Source organism: Neodiprion pinetum, chromosome 2, assembly GCF_021155775.2.
Source record: "Neodiprion pinetum isolate iyNeoPine1 chromosome 2, iyNeoPine1.2, whole genome shotgun sequence".
NCBI classification, from domain to species: Eukaryota; Metazoa; Arthropoda; class Insecta; order Hymenoptera; family Diprionidae; genus Neodiprion; species Neodiprion pinetum.
The window spans coordinates 13,657,300-13,684,089 of NC_060233.1; the positions used below are offsets into that span (position 1 = coordinate 13,657,300).

Below are 26,790 nucleotides of genomic sequence, written 5' to 3' on the forward strand. Positions count from 1 at the left end.
GCTTTACACGTTTTTGGTATTTCACTTTGAACATGTCTGAATGTACGTGCAGATTAAAGTGTATCAGTCTACGCGTTTCAATTGGGACTTTGATGAAGAAATGCCGCAGAAAGTTACTTTGTCCGTTATACCGGCGCACAAATTGCTACTTTAAATCTTCCATTGAACGGGTTAAGTCCCTGCCGGCTATCAGTTAATGATTAGAAAGTGTTACAATATTAGTTTGATTCCTTTTTTTGATCTCAACCATTTGCTCGTTTATTATCGTTAATAAATACTTCCGGGTATTTATGATAGGCGTGGAGTATAATTTTATTCGCAGAATGAGCGACGCGGAGTTAGCACCATTTCTTATCTCACGTTTGACTAATTCACTTATCCATTTTTTTCATTCCTTCTGCATAATTTACTAGTTAAGGCGTCCTAGAATTCCTTTCCCTGTTCTATACATCCCAATGAATCGTTGCCTTTCTAGGGATCGCGAATTTATATTAATTTGTATGTGACGCCATTTTTCTGAAACGGAATTGCGGATGGATTAAATACCTACGACTAGATTGTTTCGTTTCACCAAAATCAAATTGAACTAGCTTTTGAAACTAGTCGATCAGACATCACGCCTAGAGGACATATTGAAGAAAGGCAATTTTCGTACCTATTAGATAAAAACAGCAATGGTATCGAGGTACCCATGGATCATGCTAGACCCACTTACTTTTTCTTTAGAAAATAATAATGAAATGAGACAAGTATTTAATGAATTTGTAACGGTTCAAAGTTATTTTATACGCGCTAATGTCAGATTTACCGTAGCTGAGAAGACAATTATAATGTGATAGTGCCGTATGTATCACGAGAAGCGCACATCATGACAAGTTGAATTATGTATTTCGGGAATTCAGACTCTGCGTCACCAGTAGAGGATATTTTCCAAACGAATTCTTTGTTCCGCCTAGTGACAGATGAACATTGTATCGCCAGTAAATTTTGATTACGTTCGTTACATCCGTAGAGTTCTCCAAGTATCTGGATATTTTATCAACAAAGGTCAATCAAAGTCTCAAAATTTTTGTTCACTCTGAGTTCTGATAATCAACGAATATATATCAGTAGAATATCTGATCTCAAATTCAACTTTCATCGTGCTTTTTAATCGCTCAACAAGTTTAATTTACTCCAAGACCTTAAGTTACTAGACTTTTCGATCAAGCTTGATCGATTGGAATTTGTTTCAGATACGTACCCTGGAGCGTTCATCGTATCAAACGTGAAAACATTTCAATTTGTTTCATGCTCTTCAATAATTCTTCGCTTGAATTAGTCTCGACTTTAGCGGTTCTGCGAGGAGTGAAATTTTATTTGTACAAATCCGGCTCGGATTAGAGTTTGCGGTTTGGAATTTGAGAAACCGGAATATCTGCGAAGTAATGCTTCTCCCTGGGCGGCGATTGACGTTCTACCAATGCCGATCCTGCGACTCGCTGCGCGACCAATTATGTGTCCTCTACCGATACGCAGAGCTTCCAAGAACCTCCGTCCCGCCACCTTCCCTGAGACTGCTTCCCGGGTTTGCCGCCACACTGCGGGGGGCTAAATGCGACCGCCGCCACGTCTGAGTTTAATCGAAAATTACACTGGACCCTGTCGCTCTTCGTTAAACTATATCCGACTGTGGTGAATCGCTGGTACATAAGTAATCATTGCTGTGGCTGAGAAAGGAACCCGGTAGCTCAATATATACCGTTGTCAGGTACAGGTAATGAAATACCCGCTAGCCGAACGACTCGATTCGTTCCCACCTATTTTACAACTATCGACTTACAGTTTCATAAACTGTTCTAATGTGTCGGAGCAATTTGAAAACCTCGTGCAAGAAAGAGCAAGTCTAGACCCGGAGTGGATAACCATTCGAAAAGCCTGGGTTGCATTGTAAGAAAAGTCATGTAAAGTCACGTGAAGTCACAAAGTCAATCAAAGGTGAAGTCACGAGGTCCTGAAGTCAGGTGTTCACCGATCTTCAGGAGCGGTCACCAACCCTTAAATCCTAGTGTACACCGCTCATGAGTACCGATGAAATCTCATGTGAATTTCTTCCATCGTTGATGAGCATTCAATGTACTAAAAAGAGTGTACACCAAGAAAGTCATTTTGTGAAGTGTTAGCTTTCGTAACGCATCGGCGTTTGAACGGGCCATACTTACAACAATTTTTATCCATCTCGGTTCGTCTGTGTTGACATTGATGTAAACGTTCCGATCCTTGGTGAAAGTACATGATCCCGTATCCTGTTCTGGGGGCCCCCCCGACGTGGCGCTGCCTCGCTAATCAAATAAACCGCAGAGAATAACTGTAATGAGGGGCGCGAAGCAAAGCGGGCCATCCACCGAGCTCCCAGTCACACGCAGGGATATCCGCGTGTCTTCGCGCCACGTGATTACGCGGTTAAATGATTGCGCGGTGGGTATGTAACCGTGTATTTAGTAATTAAGGTCGGTTCTTGCCTGGTGCTAATGACGGTGCAGAGAAGTCTGTCCATCCGAGGCTCTGCTGGAAGAGGAAGATGCTGCCGCGGACGACCGATTCTCGGCTAGTAGAAACCGCGGCTCTGCCAAGTCACTCCTCGTAACGAGCTTTCGAGCTTGAGGGCGAAGGAGGCGAGCCCCGTACTTCTCTTCGGCCCTCCGAACGCTTTGTGCAGGACCGAATCGCTCGCTCTGTGTACCAGGGATCAGGCTGACCTCGCGCCTCGCCTCCATAATCTCTAATCTTTCATCCGATCCTTAATCCGACTGACCGCTATGAGATGTTTCACCATGTATTCGATTTTTATTTCGAAACTCGAAAGCAAATATTTTGGTGAAACTTTGTGGGGAATAAACGTTCACAAAGTGCAACTGATGCTAACTAAATTCAAGTTGGCATAAACAAAAAACCCTTTTTGAGAGATAAGCCTGAATAACTAGAAATAAGATCTGAGTTTTTTGCAACAAGGAATTGATGAACTTAAAATCAGTATTCACCTTTATATGCAATGATTGTTTAAATAATGATAATCAGTCGAAAACGAGAAGCTGCACATCGCAACAACCCCATGGTTTAGATAATTATCCATTTTCCTCGCTTCGTGTCAGTTTTTAATTGATGCCAGAAATTGAACCCACACAAAGTTCAACTGCCACTACAGCCCAGTTCTAGCACAGTCATCGCGTGCCCGTAGAACCATTAACGACCTCGTAGGTATTTATGTGTAAGTTCTATAGGAGTAATAGTTGCCCCCATCTTGAAATAATTAAGATCATTTTCTGTGGATCGGTTACTTATGAAACCATTTCGATGATTAGGCTGCAGGCCGTTTGGTTAAGGCCCTGATGAAACTCCGAATTAGGGTAAAACATTGGTAAAAGGATATATATTGGGATATTTGCACGTCCTTCCCGTCTTCTGCTTTTTTCGCTGCAACGAGTTTCTTCAGATTAGATTATTATTATTTATTTTATTCCTGCGCTTAGATCTACGATCGTTTTTCACAAAATGGATGAATGCGAACCTCTGCCTGTTTTTCGAGAGCCAGTTACGTCGAACCACGTTGATTTTATAGTTTGTTTCAAAGAACCGCATGGTCGTAAGGCTGTCTATTCGAGAAGAAAGAATATACAAATAACAATAATAAATAAAAATAGCTGTGCCTTAACTTTTGTATTAATTTCGGTAATATTTCATCGCTGCCCGGGGCAACTTCGTATATCTGAGGTCAACGGTACGGAGAATGGTTGTTTTATATTTCATGTATGTCCACGCGAGTCCCTGATCACGCTGCTGCAGCTCTGAACGAACGATAAAAAGTAGATTGATTTTCGTCAGCAGCCACGAGAGGAACTTGAAATATCATAGCACTGACTTCTTGTAACGGCCCAGACGATGCTCGGTCTAATTTATTGCTAAAATTAGTTGGGACATTTGCCCTGCCCGACGTACTTTATATAATCAAATATTGATGGGAGAAATTTTTGTACCTGCTCCTAGTGAAAGGCTGAACGGCCAAATAAACTCGTAACAGTATCGCGAATAACCATAATGCAAGGAGCGTGCGCCGCTGAGTTTTTGCTGTCTCTGATACCTTTCTTGACCCTACTTCTTACGGCGGTAATTATCCGGATGATTAAAATACAGCGAAGAAAAAGATCGGGGCACTTTACGAAGGATTTGATACACTGCAGGATTTATTCATTTTCTCTCGCATCGTTCTGTCGGTAAAGAAGCAATTTATTCTTGGAAGAGACACATTCGTCTGTGACTAAAGCGGTTTGGATTCCATGGTTAAATTTATGTATAACTACTCTGTGATATAAAGTAGAGCGGACCCCGAGATCAAACGGTCAACTGGAAACGCTGCTAGCCAGTGGTCAGAAAAAGCCCAGCCGAAGAGGCTGGCTAATCGAGCAGCGGATTACGCAGCTCAAATTATCGAATCACTCCCCTTTCCTTTCGTCTCATCCCCATCGTCGTGATGCAGTCAGAGTTTATTCGATATCAAAGCACCCCTCGAAGTCAACCGGGTGAAAGTAATATCGGTACTCATATACGCAATTTTGAGAAGACCGTGCATGGATGGAACCTCATTCAGCGAGTCTTTACAGTGAGGCAGCGTCTGAATTATGTTTTAATACCTAATGAACGTTATAAAAGTACAGGGTATATAATATAGGTGTAACGATTTTGGTCAACTTAGTACCAGATGTGGCCATTATTTTATTCATTGTGTAGCCATATTTATTACGTGTAATCTGAGGTTGTGGCTACGAACGATACGGAGATCTTGATCGTTAGATCTACGTGAACACAACAGATTAAACGGTGAACTATGAAAAATTTCTCGCAAAAACTTACTCAACGTCGGACAGTTTAGTCATACATCGAGTAATTTTACAAAGACGACCATAAACGGTGCAGTGACTACAAATGATGAAATCTACCCTACTATTAACGAAGACATCCTGCCAATGGATGAAAATCGTGTAATTTGCAGGAGTAAGGAAACGGTTCACACAATCGACAAGACTGAAAATTGTCGCCGAGAGTACATGACGGGCTGCCAGTAAATCCTATTTCCGGATGGTCTTACGCAAATTGAGATTGAGCAACGTTGCGGTATTGGTGATGCCTCGCGCAGGTTCGCCCGATGAAGCGGAACGAAACGAGACGAAACGTAACGAAACGGAACGGAATGAGAGGATCGACGCACGAGTGGAATAATTCTGGCATGAAACGAAGGACATCGGCACGCCCCGAAGACCATATCCGGTTGTCGGGCTCGGTCGACCGGACCAGCCAACGGATTGAGATGCTTGCCAGTGACGTTTGTCTTTGTCTCCGGGGGAGCCCTCGACGACTGGAAACGCGGAGTGCCTCGTCTCCGTCAGGTCGAGCTCGGGAGGCGGAGCTGTCAGAGACAGAAGTTCTCACCCTCGGAAAAATAATTACCTACCACGGGTGCCGGTGGAGAACCTTCCTCTTCCCCGTTCGACCGCCCCCAAGCCTCCCCCGCGGAACGCCTCCTCTTCTCCCCAGAATTCATCGATGACGGCTATTGTGCCAATCAGACGCCCGAGCGCGTTGATAACTTAGCGAGTCATGCAATTCGTTATTTCAAATTCATTTGTTTCTCCGACCGGCGCTGCAGGTAGATGTATGTCGACAAACAGAATAGGCAGAGGAACGAACGACCCGCCCCCGCGGAAAACATATATTATATATATGTTGTATGCGTAATCTCACATTCAGGCGCGTAGGGATTATTCGCTGATACGTACGAACGTGTTATTTGAAAATTTGAAGGCGGGTATTAAAACGAGACTAATTGCTACGGGAAGGCAATTCCCCGAAGCGTTACGTACCTAGGTAGGTATACACTTAATTATGGCTGTAACGGATCGAGGGGATTTTCACAGCGTAAGATCTTCCGCGATAACAAAATCGCGTATTATGATTGAATTCCCGGTGGAATACTCGGGTGGAGGCCAAGCATCCAGGGTCTTGTTTGTTACGATAATTATACTCGCAGTTGTCGTCGACTCTTCGGAGGATTATAGCAAGTCTCGTTGTTTTTGCTAGTGACTGTTCAGGCGAACGGGCGCATCGAACATCCCCAGGGATTTATGCCACATGGGGTCGCTGCTGCACCGAATGCAGCGAATCGTTCTGGGCTGACGCCTTCGCACACTGGGCTATGCTGCAGGGGATGCGCTCGTTGACGTGTAAAATCCCGATGTAGAAATATGAATTTTTCATACGCCTTACTCTCTGCCGCAGATTTTCACCCCTGGTCTCGGTATAAGGTGGATGCGTGATAGATGACTACCTACGTGACTAATTTGTTTACAACATTTCACATGTTCTCCTGAAATTTCAATGCTTGTGCGATGTTTTGATGGATGATGTTCAAAGGAAATTTCTCAAGTACCTTATCTTCAAGACTGTGGGCCAGTCTTTATTTCGACCAGACTAGAGACAATAATCTACTTTGCGCGAGCGTTTCTCTGTCTATTTCTTAGCTAGTTGACCTCCTCTCTTTAATTTTTGCATAAGCTAGTCAAGAGTAAGGTTGATTACCTTTCCGGTGTCTGAAACCTTCTGCCTTCGTAATATTAACACTATAACTGTTGCTAACGAAGGCTTTTTCGGCTTGTATTTGATTTATAACGTTACTTGTCACCTTTCCGAAATTTTTTATGGAAGTTTCGCGGTGTTTTAATCTTTTTGAAGCCAGTATTATAATTAACTGTCTTTAGTCTACGCGCCCTTCGTTGCTGATTTATATTACCAGACCTGTAAGTATACAGGCGTTACGTAACACGCGACTTATATAAGCCTGGAGCGACGTTGTGCATGAAAAATGAGGTTCGTATAGTATAAGTGATATTTCTCTATCGCGCATATTAACAAACCTATAATACGTAACTAAGATGGCTTTTACTCATTTAATTGGAGCAAACATTTTCGTTACCTTCGATTTACTTTAAATATGGAAATTTGTGGTTTCTGAGGTAGCTGATTACGAGTCTGAACTAAAGTTTAAGAATCCAAAATGGTGGATCCAGTACAGTGAAAAAAATCGCAAGTACGTTGTGCGGATTTAATGAAACTCGGTATCTGGAGGTTAAACTCTTTGGATCCGTGAGGTCAAATTTTTTGATTTTCGATTTTAAACAGGTATTTCCAGTGTCCTCAAAACCCCCAATTCTTAAATTTTATTTCACTTTGTTCACACAGGTTCATACTTGTATGTTCTATGTTCACTCAAAGATAACTTTTTTTTTTTTTTATTAATCAACTTTTAGACGCATTTTTGTAGAAAATTTTCTCGTGAGAACAAAATATTTGGTTGTAAATACCAAAATCAATTGAATATTTGTTTGAAAATTGTAAAAAAAAATTCAATCGAGTAAAATATACTTTTACATACGAAATATCGATTTTAATTCTTTCAGTTTAATGAAATAATACGTTTTTCATGCTATTATGAAAATATTGAATACCCTCTGGTAGATTTGAGTAAATTTTTTCATGCAATTCGCTAAATCTGTTCGGTGGATGAAGATTACTCAAATTTACGAAATCACGAGAGCTAGTAATTGATTACCACTATCAAATAATATGTTACATCGTAAATCTACAAAAAAAAAAAATGTTGTTCTACTGGCAAAATACTCTCTGTGACAAGTCGAAAATCCTTTCTCGCAAGAGAAGTGAAACGAACAGTTATTAGTAGGCGCTCCAGGCATCTGTCTAATACAATCAGCAGAACTAAATCATTCGTGGTCTGATAACGTTGAATCAGCTTGTCAATTCACATTGAAATATTTCTCTGTCGTTGTTTGAACTGACTCCTAATTAATGTATCATAAATTACAATCAAACGATAATTCTTTCAGTTACAACAATTAAACAATCATTTTTCAATCCTTGCAAAATGATTTCGCTGCGTATCGCTACAGAATCTATGAGATTGTGATGTCAAACCTGTTCTTAGACATTAAAAAAAAAACACTTTCTTGCCCGCACAGTATAAAATGATCCAAGCCTCTTGGTTGAAAATGACGCTTGGTCGGATTTATATTAACCCTGAAATTTCATTGCCAGGACCAAATTTAAGTCAACACAACCAAATTTATATATATATATATATATGTATATATATGTCGGTGCACGATATTCTGGACGCGCTTTCTCGCGCTGTGATGTTTATAATATTGAAAAACATTTCGTTCATATTCAGTCTAAGCATATTTGTCAGTATTTAGATTAGTCATAGACCCTTTTCTTGAACGGACACTGTTAAAAATGATTGTGAATTTACTACACATTTACTGTACAAAAGAGGTGTAAATTTACAAATTCAGCGCAGCAACGTAAATTACTACGCACTTGCCTGAAATTTACAATGAAAATTTTTGATTTTACTAAAATTTGTAGGGAAAAACACAAAAAAAGTAATTTGATTTCACTAAATTTTGTAGTAAATTTATTGCGTTCGTAAATTGAATACACAGTAAATGTATGGTGAATTCACCGTTCCGTATCCGAATAAATCTTCTAATACATTGTAAGAAGTTCCGTACAGAAATTTTTAACAGTGTAGCCACAGCCCTAGAATATGCCGTTTTTAAATGGCAGTTGCATTGGAACCGAGCTATAAATCGGTAAAGAAACTCAGAGGCAGGATGGACTCGTTTTCGCATCTCCGTGTACGCGATAGTTAATTGTTAGTGGAACAGATACAGACTATATATACATATTACAGATAGAGGCATTGTTAGTGGATCAAGACTATTATTTTTGTTATTATTATCATTGATTAGATTGAGTGTAAACAAGTCTGCTAGTGAGAGTAAAACCATGGACGCCCCCGAGCCACCTTACCCCGAAATATATATGTATTTTTTTTTCTAACGTTCCGTGCGAAACCTATATCTACGATCCGAGAAGCTCTGTCAATGCTAATTTCATCATCAATGTTCAACTGGCGACAAGTGAAGAAATCAACGAATTCCCTACGACTTGACGGAATCACTGTAAAATTCCAAGAGGTCGTTAATCGAGAGTTTTCCCGCTGGCCCAGCGACTTCCGGTCCCGAAATTGACAGAGGTCGTCGTAGGCGCAGCTGACGAGGCTGCAGCCCTCGCCGCGGCCGTCGCCCTGGATACGCGGGGGCCGCTCGACGCGCGTCTCTCGGATTCTGGGGTAGTTCGGGACGTCGCGAGGGCGGCTTGCTCCAGGTCTCGCCTGATTGGCGGCTACAGACTATCGACCATCCTGGGACCGGCCCTTTGTTTTAGCCAACACCCCCGACCCTCCTTCCTTCTCTCCTTCTCTCGTTCTCCGCGCGTCGACCAGCTCCAGCTGTTACAGCGATGGAGGAGCTCTCTCGACGACGCTCGTTCTTTTCTTTTTTTCTTTGTTTTTTTTTTTGTTTTTTTCTTTTACCGACGTCTGGACCTCACCTTGAATTTCACGCCGTTGCGAAGTTGTAAGCCGCACCTTCGATAACGGACAAGTTTGACAATTCTGACTATCAATTGCGGTAGCGATTTTCAACACTTTCAACGATCGTCGTAACGGATAAGCGTGGGAAAATAATCGCCTTTGCGAATTTCAAGGATCTTGAAGAAGTGTGAGACTGCAATCGTGGCAGCATGCGTATTATATATACTTTATTCACGCATCTAAAAATCTGATGGATCCAGCTTGCATAAAGACTCGAGTTGTCAATGATATCGAAGACCAATCGTTAATATTTGAGAAGCCAACATTGAATTTTGGTTTATTATTTGAGGGTATGGAACTGTGAAATCTAAGCTAAATATAGTATTGATCTGTTAATTTATTATCAAGATTTTCTTCAATCAAGCTTTATCGATCAACGCTTCAAGTACACAAATATGCGAATTCAATCCTTTGGTTACGCATTTGACAATTTTGTCGTTAATCGCGAAAGAAAAAAAGAAATCGAAAGATTCACGGTATGAAACGAATAGCGAAGAAAGTATGTGCTTGTCCGTGAAATACGCGACGAAACTTTTATGTGTTTAGTAAACGTTGTATACTTGTACCGATTTTATATAACGAGTACGCGAAGCCCTCGAGGGTGAAAAACTTGTTATTTAATAACCGCGATCCCTAACGAGGGTGCAAATAAGAACATATTAAATGAATCCGCGTCATTAGCTTCGTCGAATTCTGTTCTTCGTCTCCCCCGCCGCCGCTGACCAGTATTTTGCCGGGGAATGCGCTCCTCGTTTTTAATTAATAGAGCGTGCTACTGCAGCTCGGCAATGGAGATACTTGGCGTAGGGTAGAAGCAGAACGAAAAGAAGTAGAAGAAGACGATGAAGCAGAGAATGAGGAAGTGTGGGGAGCACGCGAAGCCAGAAGAAAACGCTGAAGAGGAACGAAGAGAGGATGATGAGGAAAGAGGGGAAGGTAACGGGCAGAGGCAGTAGTACGGAAAGACAGGGGGAGGGTTTGAAGGGGGCGGTTTTAATGAGGATGAGCGCGATAAACCTCCCTCGAATCTCCCTCGCGGCCCTTGAGCATCCAGCGGATGCCCAACGAACAGCACCCGGTGAGAGCGGCACCCACTGCCGAGCGCGAGATACCGAAATACAAAAGAGAAAGTAATTTCTTTTCCCAGCAATTTTTACTCAAGGATTTGTTTTATTTTCCCCGAGATGGATGAAAAGTGAAAAAAAAAATAAAAAAAAAAAATAAAAATAAAACGAAAAAATAATAATACTAGGGAGAAAGAAGAGAGAGGCGAAGAGAAAGATGGAAAAGAAGTAAAATTATTACGGTTTAGGAACTAGGATCATGAATCTTACGCGAGAAGATTTCTCTTCCTGGATTTCGGTTTGGATCGGATCAGCTGCGAAAACTGACTTTTAGCTGTTTAGAATATTGGGCAATTGTGTGTTCAACATTGTTTATCTAGTATACCAGACGACTACTTTTCTTCTCATCGGGAGTCTTTAGGGAAAATCTAAGTTCAACGCTGGTAGATAGGAAACTGAAACTACAATCCGAATATCCAACATTACAAAATGTAGTTTCGCTTGCCGATAATTTGCTGGCGTGTAGTGGAGAGTGTCAAGGACAACCTCCGATATAATTCCAGTATAAGAGCGTGAAGAGCAATACTGCTCCGAGGTTTAACCCAAGTTGGAAGATCTCGGAGGGGTTTGAGACGGGCAATCGAGGCGTACCGTCGGCATCGGGACGATGCTGCAGTAGGGTGTGATTTAGGTGATTTTTTTTCCTCCCGGGTTGCCGAAATAATTCACCCCTAATGCCTCCGCTAACTGCGCCCAGGGTCGGGTTCGAGACCGTTCTCGGCGACTGTTTATTGCCAAAAAATGTCATCTTATATATCACACACGCGTTTCTAAAGAAGACATTCCGAGGGAGAACGAACTGTCGGGTACGTTCGCATAATGGCTTGTGCTTAGAACAAACTCACCGCTATAGGTGTAATAGATGCGAAGGACCTTCTGACTAATGAAGGAGTAAGTTGTTACGATCACTGTGAAAATGAAAATTTTAATTTTTACGTACCTACCCATCTGTAACGATATACCGACATCTGTTTAATTTTGGCTCATGTTCGTGGACCGATCTTTTACGAATTCAACGAGATGCATTACAGATTATAGCTCGAGGCGGATTTCCGTCGCGTCTAATTGTGTTCGACGTTAATTCGAACGAAGGCTCGGTGATTGACGGGAAAGAAAAGCGCAGTTTGGTGTATTTGTCCATGTAGCCGGTGAAACGAGGCAAAATTGTCTGACGTTCGATCGAACAATGTCCGCGACCGCAATCTCAAATTAGCTATTGTGTACAAACCCTCTTCTCCCAACCAAACTCGATACTCACTCGGTGATATCTGATATCCCTGATCAATTATATAACATGAAAATTCTTCAGAAGCTCGCGCTTCGTCCGCATCATCATCGTCATCATCGTCATCATCGTCATCAACAGCATCGTCATCATTCCACGCGCCGTCGGCCAATCAGCGTTGGATACGTATGCGCACCGTTGTCTTTGAAAACCGAACAAAGCGAACCCGGCATCGTTAATTTAATTTAATTAAAATCAATCGCTCCAAATCCTTGCCATAACGACGTCAAAGCTAAATCCTGGTGGGTGCGGGGTGTATAGGCATATCGATTGTATTATTGTAATCAAATTAATTAACCAGCTATTAACTTGTCGCAAAAGCTTCGCCTCGCTTCGACTTGCCTTCCACCATCCCTCGCCCCCCAATTCCTGTTGATTACCGATCGCTAATTATACCAAACTGACAAGACCCGCCCCGCCAAAGCCTGTTTCTGCATGCTTGTACGATATCGCTGACCCCTCCCATTATGTCGTCGTAGAGGCAATAACTCGGCACCTGTCAGCCGACTCTGTCGCCGAATAACCCGCAGCTTTGCTGTGACGCAATGGCGTGGAGGAAATAGCCATAACCTCCTCGTAGTCAATTATAAGATGGCGAGAACTTGCCGTAATCCTCTCATCACTTGAAATAATTCTCATCGTTTTCAACCTATCACAAGTCTCGCAGTCATTCGCTACTCGAAGTCCGATATGAGGGTTTGGATTAGCAATATGACGAAACAGCCGATTGTTTTAAGTTAATTTAACAAACATGAAGGCATTAAAAAGTTTTTCCATGCTGTTCAGCCTCTATTCTTCGTAAGAAGATGATTGGCAGTAAATAGTGGGATCAAAAAATATTTGTAAAGTCGATGAAGACTGTTTTCACGTAGCGTGTGCTGAGTTGAATCTGTGAAACTTAGCAGATTTAACTTTGTCGGATTTTCATGCTGGCTGCTGACCTCGACTAGCTTCATATCTTTCAATCTCATCTCGTGAAAATCATGTGAATTAAGCAAAGCAAACTTTTTCAAATCAAGCATATCGTGATTCGGTAAGGCTAGGTGAATATGAGTGATGACTGCTCCGCGTCATCGCAACAAAATAAAATAATTTCTATTCGCCCGTGAACTTGACGCGGGTGAGTTTGACATCTCACGCCCCGTTTGGATTAAGTTGGCTCCCCTGTGTTGCAGACGAAAATATTACCGCGGCACGATCACGCCGGCCAATAGATCTCGATCGTTTCGCGCATGCGCGGTCATTCAAACGGCCAAGCGTTTCACCGTGCGATCTTCTCATCTATATCTTCATCCTCCGACATCGAGTAATTGATCCCTGATGCACGCGTGTAGCGCGAGAAGGAAAAAGATTCGTGGGTGGGCTCGTTTGATATTTTCATACTCGACGTAGAGCTCCGGACGATTAACGTGCGTTGGGTTCCAACAAGGAAGGAAATTGAGCCGTAACATCGAGCCGCGTGGGCCTCGGATGAAAAGCTCGGATTGGGGCCTGGTGGCTGAGATTGAAGAGCCAAGATAACGTTCGGGGATTTTCATTACCGTAATACCTACTATGCTGCATTTTTACGTCCCTCGTTGTCGTATCCGGGTTGAATGCACATCGAGTGACGTAACAACGCACCGCGTGCGGTTTATACGTTGACGTAGGATGGCGCAAGGACCGGCCGGGCCATCTAATCACGAGGCTCGTGTAATCATCTCCCCCAACTCGCCACAGCGGACGATCCAACCCCCGGCGCGGTCAGGGCGTCCTTTATTCGCCGAGCTAGAGACGCGGCGACATTCTCTTTTTGTCCAGCCGCCCCCGACCTGCACCCTCCTCAATCGGACGAGTTACGGCTTAGCCTCCCACATAATTAAGTCGCAATTGAAAATTAATCATTGAAATTGACGTCGAGATCGAGTCGGATAAAAAAGAAGATTCGCTTTGATGTGGCGCCCGGTTCCCGCGGAAGCTTCTTACGCCAATTATTTCCCGGATTATTATTTTGCATCGCGTACCCCTCCTGCTCCTTCTTTCCCTCTTTCTCTCTCTCTCTCTCCTCGTCACAGAAGCGGAATACGTTTTTTTTTTATGGATTCTCTAAGAGGATTAGACCACTAGAGTGCCGCGTCTTGCCTCTCTTCCGATGCAACCGTCATCTCTTTGACGCACATCTGCAATCTCTCGAATTTCTCGAATTGGAAATAAACGTAACACGGCGCACAAATCACTCCCAGTACCTCTTCTCATCTGTGTTTTATCCACTGCTGCACACTTGTTGTCCGGCTACACTGAATCCTTGAAACAAATCGTCCGTGTGAAATAGATTTGAAAACCGGATGCGGTACCAATTGTCGACCGCCCGAAGAGCCGGCAAGTTCCGATGCCGAGTGTTGCGTCGCCGTTGGGGGAAAGTCAAATTGCATTATTATCTTTTAACGTTAGATCGTTCATTGTAGAGCACCGATTCAGGGATGAAACCCGAAAGTGCTTTGATGTCGGTGAGACCTAGCGTTTGTAGGGTTTGCCTTTGGAGGAGGGCGCGCGTACACGTGTCGCGGCTTACCCATACCTTCGTTCGTACCTCCAACGACACGGCATTTTCCCGGCCTAGTGTTGTTCAGCTTGATTTTATTGCGCAGAAGCCCCGTGCGTGGTAACTGGCCGTCAAACCTCGCCGAAGCCCCTCTTCAGCGCGTGTCGCTCCACCTCAATCGTTATATTAGGACCTTTTCTCGCTGATTGATTCAGAGCGGATTTAGTTAGGCACTCTCTGTGCTACGATCAGAACGAATTTCCAATAGCACGCGGATTTGTTCGGCGAGTTAAGCGGAAAGAGAAAGAAAGAGATAGATAGAACCTTTTCATTTTACGGCTCATCGCCGTCCGACAACGACCGAAAAAATCCGCCAACCAACTCTTTTGGCCATCGTCCAGTCTGCCTTTTCCATCTTCCAGAGCAATTTTACAGTTTCAAAGCTGGAGGTGGCCAAGCTCATCACGGAAAAACACCTCTTCGTCATCGAGTAAATAATTCCTCGACAACTGCGCTACTTTCTATGATTATTACGCTGAAAACTAAGCTGTCAAAGGGTGCAAAAATGCGACACCGGATTCAATTATTACGAGCTCGCAGTGTCAGCTGTAACGGATATTAGGTTATTTTCTTTGAGAAGCATGAGAATAAAGTCCGAGGATGAAGAGGAGAAAAGAAATCTGGATAGAGGCCATTTTATTGAAGGGATCTTGGCAGGCACTCCCACTTCCTCGACCGCGCCGCCCCGTTCTTGAAATCCTGGTAATCCGCGATGAGACATAGATTGAGTTCTGCCCGCCTGGCGGAAAAAAGGAAAGGGAGGAAAGGAAAGAAAATTGGAAACCCAAGCTGCCGCCCTCTCCACCACCCACCTGGTTAGCTGGATAATAAAATTGCAGCCGAACTGCCGCTGGTGTTACCGTAAGCCGGGTTCGACCGACAAGCAGACCAGAACTGAGACAGGCGAGCCTCTCCTTTTCCTCATTCTCATTTTCTCAGCTTCGCAAACCTTTTTCGAGAGCTCCTCTCGAATCATTGCTGTCCCGAGAATGTCTTATACGGCAAGAGAAGTGAGGAGTAAAAATAAAAGATGTACAAAACGTGTCGTGATACGAAACTTCTTTTAAATCGTTTTTACTTCTCCGTTTTCGGATAATTTTTATGAACGTATTTCTTCTTCGGTGCAATGTTCGGTTTTAATGATACTATTAAAGTTTTCACCTGGTTTCAACGATCTCAAAAATTTCAAATGATTTCAATGGATTTTGCCAAATTTTATAGGGTTTCAAAAATTTCAGAGGTTTCAGATCATTTGGCAAGATTTCAAGGATAGTCCCCCCCTCCCTCGCGGGTACCAGTTTCGATACCCAGATAATCCTTTTCCACGGAAAGGAAGATATTAGATACGTTTTTCATCAAGAGTTCAGGCTATCAATTCTGAAAAGCTTTTACTACGATTTAGGAAAAACATAACATCCGACAACTTTTTCGCTGCCGGATTTGCGAGATCCTTTATTACACATTTCACAATTATTCACCTTATCAGCTGCGAAAACCCGCGATTTTGTAACAGCCAGAACTCTGACAGATCCATTAGGGTAATTGGCAATTTGTTAAAAAAAAAAAAAAAATAAATAAACAAGATCGTTCTCCCCTAGGTTGCGCAGATGGCGCGTGTTTCGATCGAGTTTTCTCGAGCTTGCGAAGAAAAAGGCTTTGCCGCCCTCGCTAACGCGGTGAAGAGAGTCTGTGCAACGCACTGTGGATCCGAACTGAAAGTCATCAACACTTTTATCTCGCTGGACGAGCGTCTCTCCCCTCGCCTTCCTTCCCTTTGATTCGCCGATAAGAGGTTGTTGGTATTAATTTAAAACACAACTTCAACGAATCTCTCCTCGCCCCTCCCCCCCCCCCTCCCCCCTCCTCCCAAACCTCCCGCCTTATCCTATCCACCTCTTCGCTAACGGGTAGTGATTATTTTAATACAACTGTTGGCAAGGAGAAGGCGGAGCTGCAGAGGAGCAGAGCGACGGAAAAAGGACTTGTAATTTGTTTCGAGATCGTATCTTCAAAGTGGCTCTTTTATCTGCGGCCAAAGGGACACCGGCAACGCGCTTGAATCTCGCTCGGCACGGGGGAGGACCTTGCCTTTCTGTGTATATCGCTTTCCGAGACCAACACTGACCAGGGGGCAGAGCCGATATTTCACTACACTAGTTTCACTCGCAGTAATTGATAGTTCCAGATCCCCTCCATAATTTCTGATTTTCCTAATTCTTTGTACAAGCCATTCATTTTTCAGAGAAGTTGTTTGCCTGCTGCCGTTCGATTTATTTTTTACGTACGTGCATTCGCTCGATGAACGTATAACTATTTTGCCACTTGACAAGATCGTTACATTAATTTAGTCAGGGACAATGGCATAAAACACAACTATAATAGACACAAATTTGATAAGCCCAGCTCAAGCATCACTGTTCACGTTCACTAGATCCAGAAACTATTTGTGCACTAATCAAAATCGTATCATGGATTTAATCAGGAAGGATGACGTGAAATACTATGAGACACGAGTTTGATAAGTCCAGCTTGAAAAAAATGCAGTATAGCAACAATGTAGTCGAACAATATTGGCTGTCTGCTTACTTCGAATTCTTATCCAAACAGATCAAACCCTGAAAAACACTGTTCGATTCACAGAACAATATTTTTCATCACTTTGCGTAGGAGTTGAGCGGGGCGAAAGTAACCAATTTCATCTCAGTGTTGTACAGATAGGTTTGCGCATGCGCAGTCCAAATTGCTTCGCTTTAATCCCTTTTGAGATCAATTCTGTCCCTAGGGAGAAGAAGTTAACAACTCGCATCCCGCAAAACTATTACGCAAAGCTCCCACCACTTTTCAGTTCTCTTTTTATAAAAACTATCGTGCGTGACTCGGGCCAAAATTTGGCGCGACAACTTTCATTCCTTGTAGCACGATATCACTTATCTCTATACTAACTGCATGCCTGACTAGCGTCTTCAGCCTGAATCGATTGGAAGCAGACAAAATCGACACCAGAGCGCTACAATACCCTAAATGGAACTAACGAATCACGTGGTTCACTGCGTGTGTGATTTGTTAAAGCGACTAGATCTGTTTCCGATTGGCTATCATCCAGGTGACCCGTTAGTTTAACTTTGGCTATTGCAGCGCTAGTGTCGGTTTTTCGGGCTTCTATTCGCCACAAGCTACCTAGTGCTGAAAGCATACGAGTCAGCTATCCAGTTAGTGCAGAAATCAGCTCACACGCGGCACTATGTACCGAACGTAAAATGTAAATTCACACTTCCCCGGAAAGAAACGAGGATGAAACGGCATCGTCCACGGGATTGATGAAGAAAAACGTGCGAAGGGGGGGATACGAGTTTCACAGGTGCGCGTGGCGCACGGGCTGCTGTAGGTAAGAAATAAATAAAAGTTGGTCCCGGTTGTATACCTACCTTAGGCTCGTATCGCGACGGGCGTATCTTTTCCTTATATCGCCCCGGAGGATCGGGGTAAGTCGGTAGCACCGTGCAACACACGATGCGCACAATTAATATCGCGCCACTATCTACGATCTCTCATTATTACTTGGTCCGGCATACCGGCGTTCGTGTGTTGAGCCCCCTACTCGAGGGCTATGTGTGAGCGAGGGGGCGACCAGAGACCGGCTACCGGACGCCCCAGGACATCGCACGACGAGCCATGCATCATCGTGCAGTAACGAGCCGGGACGCATCGCGTGTCGATTCGTATTTAAAATTTGTATAATTCTCCCCTCTACCGCGCTTTTTTCACATCGCGAAACCGAGTACCGATTATCTAGCACGCGTTCCGAGGCTCTGCACTCACTTAGCTACAATCACTGCAGCGTTAAAGAGACGATCGTACGGTGCGAAATCGATTTTTTTAAATTTTTTTCGTTTTTTTTTTTTTTTGTTTGTTTTTTTCTTCTCCATACAAATCTGCCACTCAATTGCTGTCCACTTTTCTGGGCGTGGGTTCGAATCTCTCACTGTTATATACTGACGCAAAATGTAACGGAATTACCGGGTGAGGTTCAAGGATTATAAGATGTCTTGTACGAGCAGATTTTCTCCGAGAACTGTTATTACGTACCACGATAACTCGTCGTAGGAAATCAATCTTTGATCGTTTTGTATACAGCTGGTAGTAAACTATAGCCTGTAGCTCCACTTTCCGTAACAATATAATTCATACATACATATATATATATGTGTGTTATAAAAGGGTGAACACGATACCACAAGTGGTATGTAAAAGAGCACGTCTGAAAAAGCGTTATTCGTGATACGTATAGCTTAAAATTCCACTAGCGTACAGGATTTTATTCGAAGATGACGATGAGGTGAAAAAAAAAATAAATAAAAAATAAAAAAAATTCAACGTCATAAAAACGACAGATCCCGTCGACCGTACTTTCCTTCGTCTATCACCTCGTCCCAAGAGGCTCTTAATTTTTCCTCCCACACACGAACGAACGGATGTACGAGAGGAGGGTGGTGTAAAAAGGGTGAAACCTACGGCTGTTAAAGACAGGGGTTGAATCGTCGTGGGCTTCTCTCGGTGCGTTACTCGGTCAATCGCTGCAAGGGATGCCTATACCTCATTAATATTAACCACAACCCTTCCCCGGGCGTCTAGACGGTCCGCGGGTGTGTGACGGGGTGGCGATACCTCCTCCACAAAGGCTGCCCAGAGACCAGGGTACCCGGCTATATTCCGTCGACGACGTTTCTACGCAGTATTCGCCACGTCCACCACCCGCGCTGCATTCCACCCTAAACACATATTAATTAGCCACCGGTCGACAGGAAGACATAACTCCGTCGGTGAGAGGCGCCCCCCTCCTCGTCCTGCAGTTCGAGTGTCGCGTTACGTGCCCCGGGTGGCCATCCACCGACCAGCGGTAGCGTCCCCGACGTAGCTGGACCTGGACCTCTGCGCCAGTCAGGCCCACGGCGTCGGAACCCGAGGCCGACACTCCTGGGGCATTAATAATCCGGGTAGCTACCCATATGTTAAACGTCTGGCCAGGCGCTCCCCGATGCGGACTGAGGCGGTAGCTACCTACAGCGTAGAGATGTTCTCTCCTTCCCACTCCCCCTCCCCGTTCATGTCCTTACGCCCTTATCACCACGCGCGTGTCCTCCTTCCAAAATTTCTCCGTTCAAACGGGAGTTCGGCGTTACTGTTACCCTCAAAAATCTGATTACACAGCGCAACGAAATAAAAAAGAAAAAAAAAAAGAAAACAAAAAAAAAGAAAAAAAACGAAGAGAGGAAAATAAAAGAAAACTTCTCTTGTTGCCCCGATTTTTTCCGCGAGTTTCGGCGTTTGAGAACATGGAATTTACGATTAAAATCATGATTATATTTGATTTTACGGGATGGTCTCTGATATAATTATGATTTCACTCGGAAACTTTTCGTTCCCAAACACCAAACATTTACGGAAATAAATCAGGGCGACAGAATTTTTTTATTTTTTTTTTGTTTACTTTGTAAAGTTATCTAGTACTTTTTTTTAATAGATATATTTAGGTATAAAAAAAAAAAAATCGAATTTTTTCATCAAAATACTACTTTTTTGAGTCATGTATGAAAGTGTCGATAAAATAACTAACTGCAGCTAATTTTGGAAAACGACGCTTATTCCTAGGGTCGTTGACATCAAATCTTGCTAAGACCGCTCAAATATCAAGGGCGACGAAACCACTGTTGACCGGTGTTATGAGACAAGTTTCTGCCTGGAAACTTTTTAGTCGGGAATCTCATTCCACTGTGAAAAATGGTGGTGTTAAAATTGACAAAAATTGACCGGTGTGAACTGCTGTAAAACAACTTTTGTAATCATTTCGGAAATTAAATATCGCATAGTGTTAAATTAATGGATAATTATAGCCTGTAGAAGTCCACAGTGCGTTTTTCTTTTTACTCATGGGGAGAAGAAAATAGATTTTACTCAAAACTGTTGGAAAAGAAAGACAGGTGAAGGTTTTTGATAAATAATAACCATGTTGACTGTAATTTTTACTATAAATATAACAGATTTTAGTCTGCACACAGTAGTATTCACTGTGTTTAAAGTAAATTTTGTATTCTACGAAGTATATTTTACCAAAAAACCTGATGTGTTCTCCTCATTTTCTACCGTCTTGAGTAAAATCAACTCTTTTATTCTCTCCGTGCATTCAAACAATTTTTTTTTTTTTTATCTATGAAATCTATGAAATTTCAGGGTTCTTCTGACAATTTTCTTACAAAAGATTGAGATCGCAATCGGAGAATCCGATTTGAACAAAAATTGTTTAATACACTTTTGAGCCAAAATCAAGAGACCCGTGTATCGGTGTTTCATTAAATGCCCATTTATTTGAAAGAAAAAAAATATAACCACCAGTAAAAAATCTCCGGGAAATATTATTATATCTATTTCTCTGAAAATTTACTTAAAATGCGATATTGATGTTTTTCCAACTACCTCATGTTTGCAGAATATTCTACACCCAACATATCCTAGATATTCTAGAGATTGCAACTTTATACAAGTTACGATACTTTACCTATTGGTAACGAAATATTAATTTTATCAATGTATTAAAAATAAGTTTCGAGTATTATCTTTCTCGTCAGTAAATATCCATTCGGTGAAACGTCCAAGCACGGTTTGTTAAAATCTGCGTATCCTCTGCGTAATTTCTCCTTGCTAGCAGGCATTGTTCTGATGACATATTTTGAACCTTTTTCAGGTACCATTACCCGGAGGAAGCTTGGAGACCACCGCCAAGACGGTATTCCTCGATGCCACCGTCGCCGTGAAGACTTCGGAACGCATATACTAGATTGTAGAAAAAGTAGCACTGTATTCTTCCGATCAACCCCCCGTCATAATGTAAATAAAAGCGCATATCTCCTCCCCCCCCCCCCTCCCCCCCACACACACCTATGGTAATCTCTCGGAATATCGCCCAGCCTCCCAAATACTGCCACATCACATGAGTAACAAAATCATCGTTTATTAATAGCACATGTTATATATAGTATACATATATATATATCATACATAAAATAAATTTAGAGATATCGGTAGGAAGAGAATAATGAATATACATATAGGTAAATATCGAAAGTGCACAAATTGTCGTTGATCAAATCAAATATTATTGATATAATAGCATTCATATTGTATACATATTGTACAAATGTTTCAATTAGCCCCTCGAATCTTCCTCAAGTTCAACATTGTGGCATAAAGAAAAAAAAAAAAAAAACGAAAAAAAAAAGAAATCATCAGGCACGCGAGAAGTTATACATTCCCAAAGTACCTAATTTGTATATACTTATATAATACACATTAATAATTAATTATCTATACATTATATATAAACACATACAAACACGATAGTTGCAAATAATTCTTGAACTATTATCATTTTGATAAACATTACACGTACGTTAGTTTTACCGATATACAGACATTTATTGATTAACATCAAATCACTATTACTATTATTTCTTATTTTATTATTTAGTCAATCGTAATACATGGGAGAATGTGTGGTGAATTGTAAGACATTTTCCTATTTTCGTTGTCAGACGTTGTTATAAGAAAATATGAATAAGGAAGATTACAATTGGCCGTAGAATCCTTCGCAATTATCATTGCTCGTTATCGATTACGTTAGTTATTGTCAGTAAATATTATTATTATGAAATATTATTATTATAAAATATTATACCCTACGATTGTATTAGAATTCTTTTTGTTTTTTGGAAATATTTCTGTAGCATTTACGACACATCTCGTAGTTCTGTGTATGAGCGAGTGAACCGTTGCGTCAACGGGGGAGCGTGAAATCGGTGAGAGAAAAACAATTGTTATTAAGCTCAGGAAATTGAAGGAAAATAACGACGGTTGAGCGAAAACAAGCTGCCGCAACTAACTCAGTTTTCACTAAAAATCGGCCCAGATTCTTCTTCTTCCGACACTCGGCGCCTCCGCTTATAGAATCCCGGATTCAAGATGTCTTGTGCTCACGGTTGCGTGTCCGGTTGGTACCTCATCCGATAACCAGACCCGGAGCTTATGAAATATCATTTTTTCGCGGAGTAATCGGCCGTCCCAAACGCAGCGGGTGTCGGAGCCCCGCGGCAGTTTCGTCGTTGGTCCCAGTTTACGACTGGTTCCAGTTAGTATCTCATCCTTTAACGACAAGTTTAACATAACCGGAGAACACTCGATTTTTGACCTACGAAACGCTGTCGCGAGCTCGAGGACGTCCACGCTGCATGGCTGGTGCTGCGGTTAAAGGCGAGTGGAATGTTGTCGAACTTAACGAGCTTACTGCTTAAGTAATCGCTACCACTCTTCCTCCGGACCCGGGGCATCGCCGCTACTTGACAAATCTTAGGGACACGAGGAATCCGTGTTGTCTCCAAGTAAACGGGCCTCCGGGTGCCACCCGCGTTCCTTTAACCCTCGACTCTCGAAGATAATCCGTTCCATTCCTTCTTCCGCTATTAAGGTCGGGTCTTCACGAGTATAAAATTCATCTCCACGATCAGTCCACATACAGAGAACGCTATGAAAACGGAACGAAATTGGGTCAGTTGATAAGTAAAACTTAAGATTCTCGTTATTTCCAAAGTTGTTGTAAAAGCTTGGACTCGTTGAAACTGTTCAACATCAATTTGCAGTGAATAAAATGAAACTATACTCAACCGGGTGTTCTTCGAAATCATTTACTGACAATTTAGTGTTCAAGCTTCATTTACGGCCGACTGTAATACGCACGAAATGCCCATTTTAGGTGGATAACGCAGATTTACGCCATTTCTTAGATGCCCTCTCTAAAACCGCTAATTATGAAAGATTTCTATCACGCGGACGGTTTGAACGTCGATATACCAAATGACCTCTCTCAAGTCGGATCCAAATTAAGTTTAACAGCAGTTTAGTAAGTGAAATACCTTAATAAAAGAAATCTGCTGTGTATTTCTACCACTTATAGAACAATAGTTATCATTGTCCTCTGATGAAATTTCAATTATAAGATTCAGTAGGTTGAAGTTTGAATGGATAAAGTATCATTTCGTAGCAACAGTGAAGTAACTGCGAATTCTCTGGCCCTAGATCTATTCTAGTTTGAGAAAAGGACTCCTCATTGGATGAAACTACGCATTAGTAGCTCCATATTTTGGACGAAGAAACTCTTTCCTTGTTAGTGGAAAGTCCTGCGCGCTTCAGCAATGGTGTTGGGGGAAGGATGAAAGGTCCATCCGGTAGCTTGTCCGAGCGCTTTCGGAACACATTGGTGGTCCAAGCCCGAGGTAAACCGTTGGAGGTCCAGACACGACGCAGTGGCACCTGACTCGACCTATTAGTCAAGAACCCCCGCCCTGCGAGGCTGCGTTGTAGCCGTGTACCTATAACACTATACGTTGGCCGGACCGACGGTGGGCCTGAACACCCGGTATAAACCTGGCATTACTTATTCCGGCGATCGGTGCCGTGGATGTATGTATTTGTGTATATTCGTCAGTCGCGCATATACGAACCCGGGAGGTACGTGCATGCGAGTGCGATGGAAGATAGGGCCCAGCGTGAGGCCCATTCATGAACGCCCACGCGCGGCCACGCATGTCTCGGGCCACTAAATGTTGGAAAATATTATTCGAAGTTCCGATGTGACAGCGCCGATAGACACCGATACGCAATAATTGAGTGCTCAATTTGTACTTCATTCCCGGTGGTTAGACTCAGGAATTCTCATAGAGCAGTCTTTCACATCGCGTGCTTCTTCTCAAGGGATTCTCTGATACTAGCCAATAAATTTGTTTAATCTGTTGTGGTTGAATTCACAAGTTTCGCCAATGCACTGGACCAATTTACTAATAGATAACTGCGTCACACAAATAAACGGAAACGAAGGATGCGGGTCAAAAGGTTAAATGGCCAAACAGTAGAAGAGTCATAGTATCGGGTTTTCATAAGTCCGAAAATTTATTTCATTGAATTTCAAAGAGTAGGAAGTTGAAAAAAAATCAAAATGTCGGAAGGTAAAGTATAGAAAGCGTAAATATGTAGAATCGTCATAATTTTGATGATTCTATGTTTCTGGATTCTTATTTATTCTGATGATCCTATATTCTTCCTTTCTACCGCGACAGTCTCAACAAATTGAACATTCAAACGCGCATGCGCCAAATCATGTGACCCTGTTGATAGATTTAATTGATTCGCACCGCGTTTTTCAATTGTTTGCCAGGTTGACCAACTCAGTTGTGGCCGGACGGTAGCTATCAAAATCCATAGACATCCGACAGTTACGTTGCGTTGAGAATTTGAGATGGCAAAAACATAACGGGTTTACATTTAAACCGATATAACCACGAAACGTTTCCGCATATTATTGTGAAGTTGGCACGAGGACCTAACCAAGCAGAGTTGGCCAGCCTGTCTAAACGGACGAAAAAGTGTTCAGTATCCTGACAATATCACGGTGTAATGGATAATTCTATGAGAATTAAATTTTCATACCTTTTAAAAAATTCGATATCTTGATTAATCTATCGTGTGAGGCCATTTCACTTTTTAACAACGACCAAAAACATGCAATACAACCATCAAATATCACACCAACAACATGGCTCTGCGTGAAGTTGCCCGGCGCTCAAAAGAACTAGTTTAGTCTAGTCATCGAAGAGCGTGTCGTCGGTGATTCTATAATTACCCTCCAGAGGCGCCACACTCTGACGCGAAGCTTATAGTCCGTACATAAGGCTGAATAGAGTCAGTCGGCGCAAAAATCTCGAAGGGTTTTCCGTCGCTTACGGATATCGGATGGGTGCATAAATAGGTACGAGGGACTAATTAACTACGAGAGGCACGTCGAGCGCATGACTAGGCTTATTCAACTTTCATACTTGGGTCGGTTTAGCCGGGGCCTCACGAGGCGGGACGCGAACCTCGTTGGCTCGCGAGTCCCGCGCATGGGGGCATATAATTTATACCTTCGGGTCGTCGGAACTCGGGAGGTCCGGAGCATCGTTCGGGTTTATGGACGCAATTCAGCCGCAACAATTAGTTATTTATGGGGTGTTCACGCCTGCAACCAGCCACGCAGCCTTCTTAAATTGACTGCCGCTCGCCGGTCCGAAATATTTTTTAAACACGGGAATTGAAATCGTTCCTTCAGCTTCTTTCTTACAACGATAATTTCGCACATGACGTATTTTTATTAAATTCACCAAAAATGTGACGGCCACTGTTTTACCGGCAGCTTGTGATCAACGAAGCACGAAGTTTTGAGAACAAACCTAAATAACAGTGACACGCAATTGCGCAGGAGCTATTTACCGAAATAAACGGAACAAGTGAACAAAAAATTGTTGATTTTTCACCCGTTGATCACGCGTGCGTGAACTAGCCTACGAGCACGTGCAGAGCGCACGCGTGGGTGCGTCTGGTGAATAAATTGTCTGACGAATAAACGATGGATGTAGTTAATAAACCACGCTGTTGTGCACGTGATTTATGCCCTACCTCCACGCATCTTCCTTCCTCGTCGACTTCTGCGTCCGCGCTTCTTTGCTGCGTGGCGTATATTGCGCTAGGAGATCCCTACTGCTGCTGAAGATCAACGGGTCACGTGCAGACCGATCTTCACGTGAGTCGAATTATTCACAGGGAATATTGAAGATATCAACCAGCTCGTGACGACTACACGGGTTTGATTTACGCGGTAAGTTACCGAACGACTGTCAACTCGTACGTTTAGTACTTTCTTTGTTCATTGGTTTCCTTCTGTTTTTATGCTTCGGGAACCGCCACTTTGAACAAATACTTTCTTACTTAAAAACAGAAAAGTAACGTGAATCGAGTTACAAGTTATCGAAAACGTTCCTAATTATTTCACCAAAAATTAGCTATCAATTGCGTCAGAAGAAGAAAAAATGATAATCCTTCATCTTCCCAACTTCCAAAGTTGAAAGTTTCTGAAAATGAAATTTGACATTATTGCATCCCGTGCCAGAGCTCGTAACTAGTTATTTCTACCTGATAAGATCATCGATTGAACTTCCAAGCACCAGGTACAGTTGCTGGGCATCTGTTTTAAACTAGTTTCTAATTTTTTTTCTAATCTGAGAATAATTCCGTGCTCTGGCACCGCGTACAGTTGGTCGTGTTTCGGTTTATAGCTGGCTGCAGGTACAGGTTGGCTCGAGTGCCGAAAACATCGAATTCGTTGGGTCCTCGGTCGATA

The 26,790-nt window shown here is 42.6% G+C and overlaps 1 protein-coding gene and 1 long non-coding RNA gene across 6 annotated transcripts in view; one reads left to right on the forward strand and one right to left on the reverse strand.

Annotated features, from left to right (window-relative positions):
- SoxN (SoxNeuro) overlaps positions 1-21,811 on the forward strand; it is a 308,059-nt gene extending 286,248 nt beyond the window's left edge. For 3 of the 5 annotated variants that reach the window (XR_006881616.2, XM_046612321.2, XM_046612319.2), the window contains one exon: positions 21,274-21,811. Coding sequence is in view for 1 of the 5 variants with exons in the window: in XM_046612319.2 (XP_046468275.1) it covers positions 21,274-21,343 (70 nt within the window). In the remaining 4 variants the exon portion in view is untranslated. The remainder of the gene's footprint in view (positions 1-21,273) is intronic. The other 2 variants (XR_006881623.2, XR_006881625.2) reach the window with 2 other exon arrangements.
- Positions 21,812-22,637: 826 nt separating this feature from the next.
- Positions 22,638-25,177, reverse strand: LOC138190430 (uncharacterized). The gene is made up of 2 exons (XR_011176372.1): positions 25,065-25,177; positions 22,638-23,106 (listed from the first exon to the last, which is right to left on the reverse strand). It is a non-coding gene; the product is annotated as an uncharacterized lncRNA (long non-coding RNA).
- Between the last annotated feature and the right edge of the window lie 1,613 nt (positions 25,178-26,790).